The 17945-nt window shown below is 60.6% G+C and overlaps 2 protein-coding genes across 2 annotated transcripts; one reads left to right on the plus strand and one right to left on the minus strand.

Annotated features, from left to right (window-relative positions):
- Positions 1-3395: 3395 nt before the first annotated feature.
- TLCD1 (TLC domain containing 1) lies at positions 3396-5411 on the minus strand. The gene is made up of 4 exons (XM_059829434.1): positions 5215-5411; positions 4939-5021; positions 4533-4615; positions 3396-4071 (listed from the first exon to the last, which is right to left on the minus strand). The coding sequence occupies exons 1-4, from the start codon at positions 5409-5411 to the stop codon at positions 3676-3678; spliced, it is 759 nt and encodes a 252-aa protein (XP_059685417.1). The 3' UTR covers positions 3396-3675.
- Positions 5412-6894: 1483 nt separating this feature from the next.
- On the plus strand, positions 6895-17456 carry NEK8 (NIMA related kinase 8). The gene is made up of 15 exons (XM_059829349.1): positions 6895-6941; positions 7385-7590; positions 8642-8874; positions 9619-9750; positions 9943-10151; positions 10575-10654; positions 11216-11397; positions 11634-11784; positions 12818-12894; positions 14060-14177; positions 14474-14624; positions 14855-15018; positions 15247-15405; positions 15579-15737; positions 17406-17456. Exons 1-15 carry the CDS (start codon positions 6895-6897, stop codon positions 17432-17434), a joined length of 2097 nt encoding a protein of 698 aa, XP_059685332.1. The 3' UTR covers positions 17435-17456.
- Positions 17457-17945: the final 489 nt, after the last annotated feature.

Raw genomic sequence — 17945 nt, forward strand, 5'->3', positions numbered from 1 at the left:
TGGCTGTTGGTAAACATGAGGTGACATTGCCCCAAATCTCAAATATCTCTGTTTACCAGAGACCTCTGGTATCCTACTGCATTTTGTTGCCCTGTGTAATTAGTATGTGTTTGTGATTGGTCTCGGTGTCCTACATAGCTTCCTTCTGGAGTGTACCACAGGCTGATGAGTGCCCAGGAAGAAGGTAGTAACCGCAACAAAAACCTGTTTATGGTTCAGATCTGGCACGAGCGGAGTGTCGCACTGTTTTCTGAGCATATCAGCTATTTGCTTATGCTGCAGGCTTCATTTGATGAAGCCCTCGAGCTAATGCTGTCACAGGGGCTTTGTGTGGTTTCTTTTTTTTTCTGACACGATCCCCACTCCCCACACTGCAGCATGTGAATCGCAGCCTGGTTTCCCTGACACTGTTCTGATACATTGCCGGTAACCTCACGGGGGGTGCACAGCCCTCATCAGGGCTGTTTCCAAAGTAGCTGCTATTGCTGCCTCAGCAGTCTTTCGCTTCCTCAAATTTGTAGATGAAACCCGGCTTTTCAGAGTGCTTGGAGAGTCGCAGGAGCGTGGAGCGCTGGGTGAGCAGGGTATGGAGGTAAAGTGCAGATAAGCCTTTAGGGGTACTTGATCTTAAGTACGTAGTTACACTTGACTGAGATGGTGAAAGCTGTGGTTAAATATTGATTGGGGTAATTGAGCTCTTGGGCGGTGGGACGCCGTGTTCCTTCCAGCCTCTTGCAGAGAGTGGCAGGGTCCTGGGGTGGTGGTTTGAACACGTGTGAAGCATGGTGGGGGATAGAAGTGAGGAGCTGTCCCGATTGCTGCTGCTCTTGGGACCATGGGGTGAAGATCTGTGCTGGCTTGCGTCGCCCTTGGCTTGAGACTCGTCACCTGGTGCTCACAGCTCCATGCACTGGGGAAGTGCAGCTGGATCTGCTGGGTACGCTGCAAGCTGCCTGCGATGGAAGGGTGATGCAGTGGTGGTGTGGGAAAGGCTGGGTGCCATCACGCCCTTGCCCTGTCGGAGCAGGGTGGCTCTGGGTACTGCAAAGCCTGCGTGCACACCTTCATCTGGGCAGACCTTGGCTGCTGTCAGCCTGCTTCTGAAAGCTGGGGTTGGAAGTGGGGCTGCCTGGCTCCTGCTGATGGATGTAGGAGCACCCCCATTCTCCCTGGGCCCCACGGGGTGCTCGGTTGGGCTGTGGGGAAGGCAGGAGATGCTCCCTCCCTGCTGTGAGTGTGTCAGGTAGGAGTGAGAAACTGCCTGGAGGGAAGAGTGCTGTTTCCCCGGATGCTGGTCCCTCTCCTGATCCGTGGGCGCTGTGCAGGGCACCCTGGGTGCAGGCCAGAACCCTGGCTCTTCCCCCCCAAGCCTGGGTCAGGGGCTTGAAACCTGGAGAGCAAGGGCTGTTGGCAAGCTGTGCAGGGTCCAGGTAAGGCTGAACAACAGGCAGCCTTCCCTGCCTGTGACACAGCCCTGCTGTGGGGGGTACGGTGGTGTGAGGCCCTGGGACAACCCCACTCCCTCCTGCGCTTGGGTCCGATGTTCCCGCTGGCCGGTGGGGTTGAGGGCACCAAGCCAACCTCCTGCCCTTGGCCTGGGCGCAGCCTGGGAAGGGGATGAGCAGCAGCAGGGGCTCTGCTCAGGTACGTGCTGCAGCATGGAGGCTGGGGAGGGATTTCACATCAGCATGACTTGCAGTCTGCCCTGACCCTGCCTCAACTTCACCCAGCGGCTGCTGCTGTCTGGCACTTCGCTTCCCCATGCTTGCCTCTCCCTCTGGGCTGGCAGTCGGCCTGACCCCACAGCTGCCCCAGCCTGGCCAGTGCTGCGCTGCTGGGAGATGCTCCGGCTAGAAGCCAGGAGGGCAACGGGGGCGAGCCAGGCTCCCTGCTTTGGGAAGCTTTGTCATGCCTGACCCTTCCACGCTTCTGGAAGGGCATTGGGAGTGTGGGCTGGTCCCCCTGCACTTGTGATGTGCTGGGGCAGAGCTGTGTCTTCTCTGTGTGGAGAGACGAGGGAAAAGGTGCTGCAGTTGGGGTGAGGGGAAACTAAAGATTTGGACTTGATGGTGTGGGGTGTTTGCAGATGGAGTCGGTGCACAGAGGCCATGGGGCTTAAGCTGCAGCTGGGAAGATGCGTGGCTGTTGGGATGTGCGGCTGAGGGTAAAGCTGTGCCCTGCTGGGGCTCCCTGCAGCTCGGTGTGGGGCTGCTGAGCTCTGCTTTGAGCAAGGAGGGGGAGAGGCGTCGGGCTTGAAGCTGGCGTAGATCCCTGCCCACACAGTGTCCCAAGTATCACATCTCTGCTCCGGCTGCCAGGCTGTTCCCGGCACGCACCCTGTGCGCCTGCCGTAGCGTCGGTGCGTGCTGGGGAGCCCCAGCAGGATCCCGGCCCTGTGGGGTGTTTCCCAGCTCTCTGGAGGGAGGGTGATCCCCCACTGCTTCCACTTAATCACCGGTTTATTTCAACCGCAGTGCCTGTCTCTGCCTGAGCTGGGCTGGTGGTGGGGTTGGTAGGATGGATCCTGCCCTGGAGCAAGGGCTGGGCAGGAGTCCCTCTCAACCCCACTACTTTATGCCAGTCCAGTGCCAATCCCGGAGCTGTCACGTGAGCAGGATTTGCCTTCCCAATGCTCTGGTGCTCCACAGGACCGGCTGGGCTGGTTCCGGCCCTGCTCCCCTGGGGAGCTGAACCCCCTCTCTCCTCCTGCTGCTCTGGGGGGGGCTGCTGGAGGCAGCCTGGTACTGCTGCTGCAGAAGAGAGCCCAGCATGCTTGCAGGAGGCTGGGGCTATGCTGGTGAAGATCGCTCCGGGGGGATGCGAGCATGCAGCAGTCTTCCAGGAAGAGCCCGTGGCCTCACACGGCTTTCCCATGCCAACTCCACTTCACGTGGCTGCCGGGTGAGTCATGCAGCCCAGCCAGGCTCCTCGCCGCCAGGCCGGAGACGGGCAGGTCAGGGACTGCAGCAAGGCTCGGTACCTCTCCTGGCTCCCTTCCCCTGCTCCCTGCACAGCCCTGGGTCTCTGGAAGAGCCCATGAGTGAGGAGGAAGGGAGGGACCCATCTGTGGGAGGGATGCGGTCTGGCTATTCAAGGCTCAGGGGCTGGGCTGGTAGGACCCAGCAGGCCTGAGTGCATCCCTGGAGGGTCCCTAGAATAAAGCAAGTGGCAGAAATGTGCCCTCTCCCTCCCCAAGGACTGCCAGCCCTCCACTGGGAACAGGGGCACATTCTTTCCCATGGCCCTGTCCCCCCCCACCCTCCCCCTGACGCCACCCTGCCCCACAGAAAAGCCAGCCCAGGCATGCTGCGGCAGCAGTAAACAGACCGATTTTAATGCACATAACACCCAACATCACCACGGGAGGGACTCGTCCCTTCCCTCGCAACCCTCTCAGGCCATCAGCTGCAAAACACAGCCACCCCTGGCCCTCCAGCTGCCTGCGCGGAAGCCGGCTTGGGCTGCTTTTCCATCGGCCGTGCCCCTGGCTTTGGCGGCGTCCCCGCGGCTTGGCGAGGCTGTCAGGCTGGTCCAGCAGGGAAGCGCTTTTAGGCAGCAGAGCGGGTGAAGGCAGGGCCCGGGGCCAGGGAGCGAGCCCTAAGGCACATCAGAGCAGGTTTGGAGAGGCCAAGACCTCCAGAAGCCGGAGCCCAGGTCCCCCTCGGCGCGCACGTCTCAGTCTATCAGAAACTTCTCACCATCCACGTCTCTCCCCGCAGAGCCCTTGCGCAGGGAGGGGAAAAAATCGGAGCGCAGGAGGCGGGAGAAGTACATGAGGATCATGGCGTCGAGCAGCAGGAGGTTGGTGGTGAGGAAGGCACCCTGGCCCTGCAGCTCCACGTAGCGGAGGAAGTACCAGGTGAGGTAAGCCTGGGGTGCCAGGCGGAAGGCGAAGTACATCACCAGGTTGACGTACTTGTTGGCCTCGTAGAGTGCTGGGGAAGGCACGTTGCTCATCTTCAGCAGCATGCGGACGGTGAGGAAGATGTTGCTCACCTCCACCAGCAGCAGCAGTATCGCTGCCACCAGGAAACGGCCCGTGATGATGAGCGAGACGAAGGCAGAGATGGCCTGGGGGGGACAACACACAGAGCAGGGTCAGCTTTCCTTGCCCTGGGGGAGGCGAGTCCTTCCCCACCAAGGTTTTGGCGTACACAGTGCTGCTCCCCACCACCCAGAGATCCCAGCAGCCCCCCAGACACCTGGGCCGAGGGAAAACCAGTCCATAGAGCCAGTTCCCCTGGGACCAGTTACACCTTCCTGCGTGGGGAGCTGGGGCCAGCCGGCGGCTCTTCCCTCAGCCGACATGGCAGCCTGTCTGGCTCCCGGCACTCGGAGCTGACGCTGGCAAGCGTCGTGCCCCGCCGGGCACCCTCGCCTTGTTGATGCACAGCCTACCTGGCAGCCAGGGCGAGGCGGAGGGAAGGGCTCCAGCTTGCCCCACCGGTGCACATGAAACCTGCATGGGCTGAGTCCCGGCGTGCGTGGTACCCCCCCCGTGCTGGCCTTCGCCTCCCTGGGGCTGTACTCACCATGGCGTGGTGTACCAGGTACTCCCAGGAGGAGCGGGACTGGTGGTTGAAGATGATGTCGAGGCTGTCGTGGATGAAGTAGCCTGTGGGATGAGGGAGAGAGCGTTGAGGGGGTCCAGCTTCTGCACCATCACCCACTGCGGGAAGGGAGAGCAGCGAGGGGGGTGGCGTGACCATGCTCCGGGTGTCAGAAACGCCTCCGCCCTGGCTGAGCGTGGGGAGAGGGCCGGGCCCCGGGGGCTGCCAGCCTGCGGGCTCCAGGCTGGTGATTAAACCAGGAGGCACGGAGAGCTGCCCGGCCCCTGAGCCGGGGGCTCATCCCGGGCCAGCGTGCCGGGCGAGGCTGAGGAGGGAGTGGGCAGAGCCCGGAGGGGTGGCTGCGGCCATCGCCATGCCGGCTCCTTACCTGAGGAGAAGCAGACCAGCAGGTGCCCTGAGACGCTGTAGCCGTCCTGGATGTCGGAGAGCAGCTCCGGGGAGTGCCAGAGGCTGGGGGCGAGGAGAGGAGGAAGGGGGTCAGCCTGGGCGCCGAGGCAGGGCGCTAGGATGGGGGACATGGGGACCCCGAGTTCCCCCACCCCGTGCTTCCCCCCCTGCGGGGCAGCCCCCGGGGTCGTGCTTCCCACGGGAGCCCCGGTCCCGGTTCGCAGGGTGTGCGCCGTGCCCGCCCACCCCCCGGTACCTGAAGAGGGCCCATAGCCCGGCCAGCACGGAGTGTGCAAAAGAGACGAGGAGGTTCCGCCAGCGCCAGACGCGGCCGGGGCGGCTCCGCACGGCGGCGGGCCGGGGCAGGGCCAGTGCCACCCGCCGCAGCGCCCCGAAGAGCGCCACGCTGCCGCCCACCAGCGCCGCCGAGGGCGCCCGCCAGCCCGGGCCCATCGCGCCCAGCTACGGCGGCCCGGGGCGCGCGGCGGCGCGGGCGGGCGGGGCGGCTGTGGCCACGCCTCCCCTCTGACCCCGCCTCCCCTTGGCCACGCCTCCCGCTGACCACGCCCCCCCCGCGCTTGCGCGGGAGCGGGCGTGCAGGGAGCGGACACGCGTGTGCGTGTCCGCGCCGGGAGTTGCGCGCACGCGTGGAAGGCGGCGCGCGTGTCGCTACCGCGTGTTGCACCTGTGCGATGGCTGCGGGCGTGCGCGGGGCGTCGCGCTTATTCCTGCTGAGCGCTGCGTGTGTGCGAGGCGTTGCACGCGTGGTAGTGCACGCGTGCAGGGCGGTGCGTGTCCGTACTGGGCAGCACAGGAGGGTGGGCGCAGCATCTGCGTGGCAGGCGTTGCACATCTGTGCTGGGCCCTGCACATCTGTCCCAGCTGGCGTGGGCCACGCACATCTGTCCGGGGTACCCTCTGCGTCTCCCACGCACGCGTGGGTGCCCCGGGGGGGCTGCAGTGTCTGGCGTGGCGGGGATGCCGGGAAAACCACCGTGCCCGGGAAAAGTAGTCGCCAAACCGGCCGGGACAGCCGCCCGGTGGGTGTGCGCAGCGAGCACCCACGGACAGCGCGCACGAAGACGTGGGGGGGCCCCGGGAACGGGGCGGGGCGGGGGGGCGGCGGTGCCCCCTAGTAGCAGCAGGGTGAGGCCGGCTCTGTGGGCACCGCGACACGGCTGGGTGCTGCTTCCTGCGTGGGGGTCCTGCCCCACCGCTGTCCCCCACCCCGGTGCCGTGGCTGGCGCGGGGGGGGACACACTGACCCCCCCCATGCCCCCCCCATCGAGCCGGGCTCGGTGTCGCTAGATGGCAGCATGGCCACGTGGCGTGGCCGGGGGGTGGCACTGCCACCGCTGTCCCTGTCCCCGCTCCGGGACAGGGGCAGCCGCCGCTGGGTGCGGGGCACGGACCCCCTTCCATGCTGCAGGTGCCACCGTGGCCGGCCCCAGGGGTGCTCGCGGTCCCGGGGGTCCAGAGCGGGTTTGGGGCGGCAGGGGGGGGACCCGGGCCCCTTGTGCCTGGCCCTACCGCAGCACAGCCCCCCGGGCTCCCTCGGACTCGGGGCTGCGGGGCTGGAGGGGGCTGCGGGCACCGCCGCTCTCCGGGGGGGGGGTGTGGGGTCCTGCTGGCACCCCCCAGCCTGGGGGCGGCAGGCCCAGGGCACCCCAAACCCCTCTCTCGGGGTGTCGCCCGAGGGGAGCCTGGCTCCCCGTGGCACTGGGCTGTCCACCCAAGCGGGGGCCCAGCCAGGCCGCCTTGGGGTGGCGTTACTCTCGGCCCGGCCCCGACCCCTCCGCAGGCCCTACACGCGTGGGGTGTGGGGGGGGGAAGGACGGGCGCGGCCCGCGGTGTTTCGTCCACCCGCGGCCGCCGTAGCAGCTCCCGGAAGTGTCTCCATGGAGACGGGAAGAGCCCGCGCCTGGCCGGGGCCGTGATGGAGAAATACGAGCGGATCCGGGTGGTGGGGAGAGGGGCCTTCGGGTGAGGGCGGCCCCGGGGGCGCCCCCGTGGCGCCGGGACGGTGGGGGGGTGTGTGGGGGGGGTGTCTCCAGACCTTTTTACCGTGCCAACACGGGGGGGGGGGGGAGCGCCAGGCGTATGGCACCGCGGGGTGGGAGGCCGCAGGCCGCGTTGCCATGGCAACAAGGCGCACGGGCCCTGTTGCCATGGCACCGCGGGGGTCAGCCGGCCTGTGCCACCCTGGGGGTGGGGGGGGGTCCGGGCCCTGGCTGTTGCTATGGCGATGGGGTGACATGGCACTGGGTGTGTGACACCCGGGGGAAGGGGGTGTGTGTGTGTGGATGGGATTGCAGGCCCTGTTACCATGGCAACGGGGGGTCCGGGGCCATGTGTCACCCCAGGGTGGTGGCCAGGCCCCGTCACCCCCTCTGCCCGGCGCTGAGGCCCCGTCCCCATCCCTGCAGCATCGTGCATCTGTGCCTGCGCAAGGCCGACCAGAAGCTGGTGATCCTGAAGCAGATCCCGGTGGAGCAGATGAGCAAGGACGAGCGGCTGGCGGCCCAGAACGAGTGCCAGGTCCTCAAGCTGCTCAGCCACCCCAACGTCATCGAGTACTACGAGAACTTCCTGGAGGACAAGGCGCTCATGATCGCCATGGAGTACGCCCCAGGTGGGCCCTGATCTCCCCTCGCGCCTGCAGCTGGTTCCTCGGCAGGTCCAGGGGATGCCAAGCCCTCGGCTCTCCTTGGCTCAGGCTGCTGTGGCCCCGTGTTGTGCTCCCTGTAAAGGTCCTGTGCTTTGGGCCCCCAAAGAGTCCAAACACGTCACTCTTGAACAGACATTTTTGTAGAAAAGGAGCTGGGGGTCCTGGTGGACACCAGGTTGACCGTGAGCCCAGCGTCCGAGCGCTGGCACGGGTTGCCCAGAGAGGTTGTGGAGTCGCCATCCTTGGAGATACTCAAAAGACATGTCATGGTCCTGGGCAACCAGCCGTCAGTGGCCCTGCTTGAGCAGGGGATTGGACCGGATGACCTCCCGAGGTCCCTTCCAACCTCAACCATCCTGTGGTTCTGTGATTATATGCCTTACACCTGCTAATCACGTCCAAAACAAAGAGATTTCTAACACCTCTGTCGCTGATAAGTGTGCTACCATCTGCCCTTGGCTTAGGTTTCACATACATTTCCCTCTGTCAGCTCTCAGCCATGCTGCTGGTCCTACAGCTCTGTGTGGGAAGGCGTGATTTCTAACGAGATTTGCTGTGGAGTTTAAGATGAAATCAACATTTGCATGAGGGTTTGTTAAAAGTTGTACGTGAGCCCTGAATCTGGACCTCCCCTTCTTGATGGGGGCCTCTCCGTGCCACGTGGCCTCTTGGACTGTAAGAATTCTCTTTTGCAGAACAGGCTTATCTTGTTCTGCCATCAAGGTTTAGGTCCTCCTCCAAGAGCTGTAATTTTAGCGTTTCTTTTCCTGCTGCCTTTGACAATATGTCAACAGTAACTTCTCTCTCGCTGTTTCTTTGTCCCACCAACTGTGCTGCCATTGTTCTCCGCACGGTCTCAGGAGCATTGAAGGACGTGCTGCGTGTCCCACTAGGACGTGCTTTTTCCCATGCACTTGGCTTGTTAAGATGCCGTGGCTAAATCCCCCCAGCTTTTAGGCCAGGGTTGCGCTGCCCTGTGCAGCCACCCTTGCCGATGTCCCTTTGTTCTTTGCAGGGGGCACGCTAGCGGAGTTTATTCATAAGCGCTGTAACTCCTTGCTGGATGAGGACACCATCCTGCACTTCTTCGTGCAGATCCTCCTGGCTCTTCACCACGTGCACACCAAGCAGATCCTGCACCGTGACCTGAAGACTCAGAACATCCTCTTGGACAAGCATCGCATGATTGTCAAGATCGGAGACTTTGGTATCTCCAAAATCTTGAGCAGCAAGAGTAAAGCCTACACGGTGAGCAGCCTGTCTTTGCAGGGGAACTACCACCATGCAGCAGGCTGGAAACTCTAGACTTTGCTCACAATAGTCTCTTGAAAGCTGCTGTAGACAGCGAGGTTGGATGTAGCATACTTGCAGTAGGCCACATCCATGTGCCACAATGCTGCTTTGCTCCTTGGAGGTTATACAGACTGATGTCTTCACGCCCAAGTTTGCTGCGGCTCTGTGGGTGCAGAAAAGTGAGAAAGACCTGCCTGCCCAAGCCTGGGAAAGGATGGGGTGTCTGGGCCCACTGGTGAGGGTAGACAGGGTTCCTCCCAGTGTCACAGTGGGAGGGGTGGTGTTTGCAGGCTCGTCTGACATGCTTGGCAACTGAATTCTTGGCTGTGCCCCGCTGTCCTCCCTTGTCTTAATCTCTCTCTGCTTGAGACTTGAGTATCATTCCCCACCTGGTCTAATCTGACTAGACGTTTATATCACGCTCATTGCTCTGGGCTCTGATTCTCTCAAGTGGATAGGAGCAAAATTAGAGGTAATCTCGGTATGTGCAAGGGAGGTTGCCAGAAAGGCAAATCCTTGTGTTTTTAACTGAGATTGTCAGCCAGACGTTGACAACAGGGAACAAGAGCCCAGCTCCACTAAGCTTTGCTTGGTGGTGCTCTAGCCAGCCTGCGCACTGGGCTCTGAACGGAGCCTTTCTCTTTCCATCTCGCTGCCCCAGTTTCACAGCATCACGGTAAATTTCGTTGTCTCTTCTAGGTTGTGGGAACTCCATGCTACATCTCCCCAGAGCTCTGTGAAGGAAAGCCTTACAACCAGAAGAGTGATATCTGGGCTTTGGGCTGTGTGCTGTACGAACTTGCCAGCCTCAAGAGGGCTTTTGAAGCTGCGGTAAGAGGGATATGGTTTACACGTAGTGCAGGGAGCCCTGGCTTCTTACAGAGGTGAAAATGTATGCTTGGATCACTCTTCCCACTGAGCCCTGAGGTGTGAAGGCAGAGGGCAGTGCTGAGAACTTCTTGCTCCTTGGCCCCACCTCTGACTGCCCAGCCACTGTATGTCTCGCTCTTGTTTTCTCTCCAGAATCTTCCTGCCTTAGTACTGAAGATCATGAGCGGGACGTTTGCCCCAATATCGGATAGATACAGCCCTGACCTGCGCCAGCTCATCCTTAGCATGCTGAACCTGGATCCTTCCAAGCGGCCCCAGCTGAATGAGATCATGGCCCAGGCCATCTGCATTCGTCCCCTTCTGAACCTCTACACTGATGTGGGCAGTGTCAAAATGAGAAGGCAAGTGATACTGCCACCTTAGTGTCCCTTGGGAGGGGCTGCCACAGCCCATAACATGTCTAACCAGCTCACTGTCTCCATTACAAGCTCCGACGAGAGCGTTGTCCCCATGCAGCTCTCCTGCGTTACCCTGTGCAGCTGCTGCGGGCCAAGCCTGGCCATGTGGCTCAAGGCCACGGCAGGTGCCATGGCAGGTGTGGGCTTGTCATCGCAGTAACAGTGAATAGAGATTTGTGAGCTCAGGGGCAAGCAGACTGATGCCAAGTCCCCTCTCTCAGGTGGTTTAAAGCACCTACCGAGGCCATTCTGTGAGCTATTCAGCCGTGGCTTATGCTGTAGCTCTGCCCAGAGCTTCTGTGATCCAGGACTCTGCAGGACCTCTGGGGTCGAGCTGACATTAAGGACTGGATTTTGGTTTGGCAGGCCTGAAAAACCCTTGGCTCCGGTGCCAACAGTGTCCCACAGCCGGACGGGGGGACGAGTGAGCAGTGCCAGACCGAGGGGTGAGTCCTGGCACGGTGTGTTCAACACAGCTCCATTCAGAAGGACCCTTTCCTTTGGCTGTCGGGGGTCAGAGAGGCACTCGAGCTTCTGGAGAGAGGAAGTTAAGAGATGTCACCTTCTCTGAGCCCTGGAGGAGCCCACGGGCACCTCGGCTCTGGGGACAAAGCAGCGCTTCTTCTCCAGCTGCCTCTTATAGGTTTTGAATCCTGGAATCAAGTTTCTGCTGTTCCCAGCAAAGGCTGGGAACCAGCTAGGGGTGCCGAGGGGGGATGTCGCAGCACAGGGCAATGCAGCTGGCACTGGTAACAATTAGCTAGAGTTGTCGTGGTGCTGCTTCCCTCAATTCTGGGATAAAATACAAGGAGTTGTTCCCATGTGCTTCTCTCAGCCCTGGCTGGGAGCTCCCCAGCAGCCCCTTGCCAGCCTTGGGCTGGCACTGGTCTGGCCCTGCTGGCTGGCAGGCAGGCAGCTCTGCTTGCACCCATACTGGCTGGTGTCATTTCTTTTCGTGTGGGAGGAGAGTCAGGGGTTTGCATTGATGATTTCTGTTTGACCCATAGGTGTTCGAGGTGGTTCGGCCAGGACAGGAATCCCTCCTCCGCTGTCATCCATCTACACCTGGGGGAGCGGGATCACCACCCCCCTCCGCCTGCCCATGCTTAACACCGAAGTGGTGCAGGTGTCTGCTGGCAGGACGCAGAAGGCCGGGGTCACCAAATCGGGGCGGCTCATCATGTGGGAGGTGAGTGACGGGGAACCTGGGGCAGGCAGTGGCCGTGGAAGCCTCGGATGTGCGATTTCTGAGGAGGAGACATTTCTGCTCACTGCATAGGCCCTGGCGCTGTGTCCCCCAGGACCGCAGTCCAGTCCAGGGTGCGGGTGACACTGCGAAGCCCATGGGAAGGGGCTCATCTGAGTTCTCCAACTCAGCTTTTGCTGCACAGAGGTGCAGCAGCCGACGTAGCTTCTCTCCACCAGGCTCCCCCGATGGGTGCTGCGGGAGGCCCTTCTCTCCCAGGAGCCACTGAGCAGCTCCAGCCTCAGTTTGTGTCCCGCTTTCTGGAGGGCCAGTCTGGCGTGACCATCAAACACGTGTCCTGCGGTGATCTCTTCACAGCCTGTCTCACAGGTGAGCCACTGCCTCCTGCCTTCTGCTGGCTGAGTCCCAGGCCCGTCTGTTGGCAGCTGGCTTTGGAAGTGCAGCGTGACTGCCTGGGGAGCCTGCTCAGAGAGGAACCCCAGAGATGCACTAGGTTGGGGTGACACGAAAGTCTTTGTGGCTTGTAACATCACGTGGGGGTCAGAAATGGCAGGCATGATCCTCCTATGATGCCACACTGGCCAACTTGGTCCCAAAGGTCTGTCTGGTGTGGGGAGGGCCACAAATCTCCTCTGTTTGTTGTCCTGGCTGCACTGCTGTCACCTGAAGCCAGAACTGGCCTGTACAATGGGGACTGCAGTGTGAGGAGTGTCTGGGAAGTTCAGCCTTTCTCTGTCACATACTCTTGTGAGTGTGACGCAGACACAAGCAGTGACCAGCGGTGACTGGCGTTGAAGTGAGAAATCAGCGTGAGCTCCTGCAGGGCTGGTTGTCCTCAGCAGCAGGAAGGCAGGGTCTGAAGCCCCCTTAGAGTGGGCCAGGAGGCGTTCTGGCTGGGAGGGGAGCACGCACACCAGCCCGAGGCCGTGTTTGTGGAGCAAAGCCCTCCCAGTGGTCCTTTGGGAGCCCTGTTTGCACTTCTGCTGGGGATCAGGGCAGCAAATGACAGATATGCAACTGGCAAACTTCGTAGGCATGTGCTTGTCCTACCTCTCAATGGCGTTTCCTGCCACCCCTCTGCTGGGTGGCTGCTCAGTGAGTGCCTCTGTGTATTTAACACCTTGACAGACCGTGGAGCTAGCAGCTCCTGCGTACACAGCTGCAATAATGTTATCTCAGCGCTCTCCTATCATCTGCTGTTTGTTTGGCGAGTTGTCACAGCACATCGAGGCTGCTGCTCTCTGGAAGCTCACTGAAAGCTTCTGGCCCCTGCAGCAAGTTATGAGTCAGAGCGGGTCCAAGCAGAGCTGCTGTCCTTGGAGGCATGGCCAGCCCCACGGGCTGTGTGTGCCTTGCAGGGCCTCACGTGTGCCAGTAACATGACTTCTTTCTGCTTTTCCAGACAGGGGGATAATCATGACTTTTGGCAGCGGCAGCAATGGTTGTTTGGGGCATGGAAACTTCACGGACGTAAGCCAGGTTTGTTGTGAGGGTGCTGGGCGCGCGGCTCCCCCAAGGTGGAGGATGGATCATGCCTTCTGCGCCGAGTGAGAGGCTCATCCCAGATCCAGGGATGTGCATCCCAGGCATGCTCTGGCATCCGACCCCCTCTGCCCCTCCTCTCCCTGTCACTGTGGGTTTTAAAAGACCCAACCTGCCTCTCTCTTTCTCTCTCCCCCCCCCTACACAATGATCCCTTTGAGCATGGGGGAAGTCAAGAGCTGCCTTGTGGTTGCTGTTGGCAGGCACCCAGCTTGGAGGCTGCCTCCAATCACACACCTGCCTGCTTCACTTTTGGCCTGCAGCTGCCAGGGTTCACTGAGAAAAGTTATTTTTCAAAAGAGCCAGTATTTAAAGAAGAGCTGTGTGTTTCCGATTGGCTCGGAGCACTAGGGCTGAGGGCTCGTCACTCCCTTCCAGCTTCTTCCTTGCCTGCCCTCGGATGTGGCAGCAGCCGATGGCTTCCAGCCGAGCCTGGGGACTGGTGCCATTTGTCACTGTGGTCAGCTGGCTCGTTCATTCCTGCTGTGTCCGGAGCTGAATTGCTTGGTGCTTATTGCTGGGGGGGGGAGACCAGTTGGGAGCAGCAGCCAGGTCCCAACAAATGGTGCTTTTCACTTGAAGAAGATAATGAGATTGAGACTCGCTGTGGCGAGGTGTCAGATCTAACAGCAGGTCACAGCAGGGGCTGGGCGAAATGTGGAGATCCTGGTCTTTCCACACCCTGATGAATACGTAGCCGATAGCTCACAGCTCCTCTGCACAAGAGCCTTTCAGCCAACGCATCCTGCACCAAGCCCCTGCCTGCTCGGAGCGTGCGTTAACAGCCCCTGGCACTCCCCACATGGGCAGGGGGGCGAATCCCAACCCTTCGGCTGAACCTATTCCCTCTCCAAACCGTTGTGCTGGCTGCTTTCTTCCGCCCCAGAGATGTTTGCATTATTTTCTGTGCTGTGTGCACGTAGTCTCTAAACCCTTTGAAGACTGTTTGGAACAAAAAAAAAAAATCTCTGGTGTTTGTGTTGGATGAAAACTGGGATGCTGCCAGTGCTGTGTTGAGGCTGGGGGGGCCGGGTGGGAGGGATGGGAGCAGCCGGGCAGGCTGGGAGGTCTCGGCTGACGGCTGCTGCTCTTCCCCTGCCAGCCCAAGATCGTGGAGGCCCTGCTGGGCTACGAGATGGTGCAGGTGGCCTGTGGCGCGTCTCACGTCCTGGCGGTTTCCAACGAACGGGAAGTGTTTGCCTGGGGCAGGGGGGATAATGGTAAGAGATGTCTGCTTTACAAAACAGGGCTTGTGCTTTCCGTTGCCTGTTCCCACTCCCCTCTCTGGCCCTGCTTGCCCGCAGTCCTCTCCCGATGTGCCAGGCTAGGTGGGTGTGGAAGAGTTGCAGCTGCTTCACCGCATGCCAGGGCCGCCATGCTTTCGGTTTCACTGCTTTCTGTGGCGATAGGTCCCAGGCTGGACTCTTGCAGCAGCTGTGTCGATGGCATTGCTCATGGGGGTGTGCTCAGTTTGTGTGTCGCCATCAGCTGTGCCCTGCTCTGTTCCTCCTGCCAGGTCGGCTTGGGCTGGGTACCCTGGAGTGCCACAACTCGCCCCAGCAGGTTGCAGTCCCGCCAGAGCACGAGGCTCAGAGGGTCATCTGCGGCATCGATTCATCCATGGTCCTCACAGTGAAGAACCAGATTCTTGCTTGTGGGAGCAACAGGTAAGGAGGTGAGGGTCTGTGCTCCAGAGCTTGCCTACAGCCTCCTGGGCCTGTCATTTTGTGTCCAACCTAGGAAGAGGGAGCAAGGGGCTCTAGAAGACATCTCTGTGTGATCCTACTCCCCAGCATCTCGCTGCTGGTGGTGTGGTTATGCTAGGGCAGGATTTGTCTCCGGGGTGTCTGCGCCAGGCTCATTCAGCCAGCTCTGAACTGTGCTTTTCCCCATGCAGGTGTAACAAGCTGGGCCTAGATCGGATCAGCTCAGCAGAGGAGCCTTCCCCAGAGGACCAGGTGGAAGAGGCCACCATGTTCATGTGTGTCCAGTCGTCCCCCTTGAACCAAGAGCCGATTGTGTGTGCTGACATCGGTACAGCACACTCAGCTGCAGTCACAGGTGAGGGATGTGTGCCCAAAACCCTGAGGGGGGACCTGCATTTTTGCTGTCCTCCTCCTGCCTCCGTTTCCCATGGGCAGAGGCCTCAGAGAGGTTCAAGAGGCACCCTGCTCCTGATGTTGGAGCTCTGCGGAGCAGGATGTTCAGCATGGTAGAGAGCAACGGGGTTCAGGGGCTTCAGTGCATTCCTGGGTGACACCCAGTTGTTTCTCTCATCTCTGTTGTCAGCTTCTGGCCAGTGTTACACCTTTGGGAGCAACCAGCATGGGCAGCTGGGCACCAACTCCTGCCGCAACAGCCGTGTACCCCACCTGGTTGTGGGGCTCCAGGCGATGAAGGTCACCGTGGTGGCTTGTGGGGATGCTTTCACTGTGGCCATCGGAGCAGGTGAGGCTGAAGCCCCCGTGTCCTGGGCTCCAGCAGGCCCTGGCTTTCCTCTGCCTGCAGTCCATGCTGGGGCCAAGGCAGGCCTTGGAGATGGCCCAGGGTGGTACCGGGGAGATGGGAGGCTGTTTGTTGGTGATCTCTGTGTGCAGTGAGGTGTATATATCCTTCTGCAGACGGTGAGGTGTGCACATGGGGGAAGGGAGCCAGGGGACGCCTGGGCAGGAAGGATGAGGAAACGGGAGCGCCAAGGCCAGTGCAGCTGGAGGAGACACATCCATACCTGGTGACCTCCGTAGCCTGCTGCCACGGGAACACACTGCTAGCAGTAAAGCGTGAGTAGAGGCTTCATTACTGTGATTCCTGCCACGAAGGCCCAGCCAGACACAATGCCTTGTGACCAGAGCTGTACTGAGTAACCCTGGCACATAAGCTCTGTGTTATTCTAGTCCCTCTAAAGCTGTAGATTAATAGAAATAACTTGAAGCCCATAAAAACTCCCCTTCTGCTATCCAGCACTGTGACGCTGCTGCTTCCACTGGGCTGGGGGAGCAGAGGGGCGGCAGAGGTGGTCTTGTGCACTCCCAGACAGGTGGGCTGCAACCAGTGGGGAGCTGGTGTGCTGGCGGTCCACCAAGTATCCAAAAAGAGCAGCTCTCTAATTGATGCTGCTGAAATAGAAGCTGAGATTTAAGGCGTCATTTTGGCTGCTGGCTTTCCATTGTGGTTTGGAAAAGATAGCGATGGTTTTGTGGTTCTTCTCTGCTTGGGCCAAAGGCAGCATCGTTGCGCGGTTAAAACGTGCCCATGGCGTGACCTGCCCTTCCGTTGCCTGGATGTACAATGGGAGCCTGGCCCAGACTGCTGGAGGGGCCTTTCTTCCACCTCTGCTGCGCTGATTATGGCCTCAGCGCTGGGCTGAGGGATTCCAGTCCCAGCCCACTTCAAGGAGGCTAATTACAGCCCGGAGGGGAGGAGGCCTGGCTGACTGTCCCAGCGCAGCGGAATCAGCCGTGGCTCCTGTTCCTCCCCTGCAAGTGCCAAGCTCTCACGTGATGTGTGCTGCCACATGAAGGGGACGGGGACTAGCCAAGTCCCCAGGCTTGGGAACAAGTACGGCATTTGTCATGGGAGTAAAAGGGTTTTGTTTCTGCAGAAAAGCTGCAGGCTGCTCTCCCCTTCCGCTGCTGGAGTCACCCTGTGCTCCGTGGCAGCTGGTTTGTGGGCTCCCACCTGCAGCACCTGCAGTCCCATAAGTAAGGGACTGAGCGCGTGGCCCCACTGCTGTCCCTCTGCACTGCCCAGTCCGAAACCTCGACCCTCTTTCCTGCTACTGGAAGTACAAACTCAGCAGCAGCGGTGTCAGGGCAGCAGCCTCGCCTGCTCCAGCATCCCTCAGTAACCAGGGTGCAAAAAGCATCGAGAGCTCTGTAAAAAGCTGAGATCTGACTGGGCTTTCACGCAGCTCAGTCTGCCTGGAAACCTCTCCAGAGAGAACACAAGAGCCAGTGACACGTTTGATGTCATTGCTGCTGTCAGCTCTGGCTGTGATCTGGCCCAGAGAGGGTGCTGGCACAGACGAGCGGTGCTCCACCTTTGGGGTGGCAGTTCTGCACTGCTCTGCGGTTTCCTCCCATGCGGCCAACACTGTTTTTAACTGGCTTGGGCTTCTGCCCACTTTATCGTGAGCCTGCTGCTGCGCCCTATTCTCAATCCCACTGCAAACACAGGAATAACTGGGAGAAGCCAGGTGTGCTGGAGAGGAAGAGGGCGCAAGCCTCAAGAGATTGCATTTCCTCCTGCTTAAGCTCTGTGTGCTGGGCATTGCCTCCTGCTTGTGCCACTACTGAGGCCTTGCAGCGGCTTCCTGGGGTAGTGGGACAGGGATTGCAGTGCCCATCTGTTGGGTGTCTGGCCTGCGTGGGGCAGGGCACTGCTCCCTGTAGCTTCATCGAGATGGCGACTTACAGCTTTATTCTTGGTCCTTGCCCTTTGTGTTTCAGCTGCCGTGGAAGAGTCACCTTCCCAGTGAGTTTGAGTTGAGAGGGGTCGCATCCAGCCTTCTCGAATAGATGCTGGGGCTCCCCCCAGCCACCCGGCATGCCTGTCCTCTTGCTGCTGCCCGCTACGGCCTGGCTTGGACCTGTGTCCCCAGACTCGGGAGCTCCTCAGCTGCGCTCCAAAGGAAGCAGCCTGGAAACAGGGAGCTCCTAACGATGGTTCCCACGGAATTGGAGCTGGTCTCACCAAATCAAGAAGGGTCGCTGTGAACCTCCAGTGCTTGAGAGTTGCTGCCCTGGACATGCCACGGGGCAGACGTCCCCGGAGCTCCGGTGCTGCGTTCAGGGGGTCGTGCTGGGGCTCTGCCCCTCCCCACTGGAAGTGCCTGTGTAGAAGGGTAAGGAGCACAGAGGTTGTTTTCCCCCGTGGAAACTGTCTCTGGTTACAAAGCCCAGGCTGACAGCTTGGTGTCTGAGAGAGCTGTCAGCCTTTGCACAGCAGTGTCTGGAGTTAGGGCCCCAGGCGCTACACTGGGTGACTAA

This window comes from Gavia stellata, chromosome 25 (genome assembly GCF_030936135.1).
Source record: "Gavia stellata isolate bGavSte3 chromosome 25, bGavSte3.hap2, whole genome shotgun sequence".
NCBI lineage: Eukaryota > Metazoa > Chordata > Aves > Gaviiformes > Gaviidae > Gavia > Gavia stellata.

Excerpts from the sequence above, each read along its gene's own strand:
- NEK8 (XM_059829349.1), top strand. The coding sequence starts at position 6,895 with ATGGAGAAATACGAGCGGATCCGGGTGGTGGGGAGAGGGGCCTTCGG. Across the intron at positions 10,655-11,215 it reads GAGCAGTGCCAGACCGAGGG|GTGTTCGAGGTGGTTCGGCC; the intron begins GTGAGTCCTGGC and ends TTTGACCCATAG. Across the intron at positions 12,895-14,059 it reads ACTTCACGGACGTAAGCCAG|CCCAAGATCGTGGAGGCCCT; the intron begins GTTTGTTGTGAG and ends TTCCCCTGCCAG.
- TLCD1 (XM_059829434.1), bottom strand. The coding sequence starts at position 5,411 with ATGGGCCCGGGCTGGCGGGCGCCCTCGGCGGCGCTGGTGGGCGGCAGC. Across the intron at positions 5,022-5,214 it reads GGGCTATGGGCCCTCTTCAG|CCTCTGGCACTCCCCGGAGC; the intron begins GTACCGGGGGGT and ends CCTCGCCCCCAG. Across the intron at positions 4,616-4,938 it reads GCTGGTCTGCTTCTCCTCAG|GCTACTTCATCCACGACAGC; the intron begins GTAAGGAGCCGG and ends CTCATCCCACAG.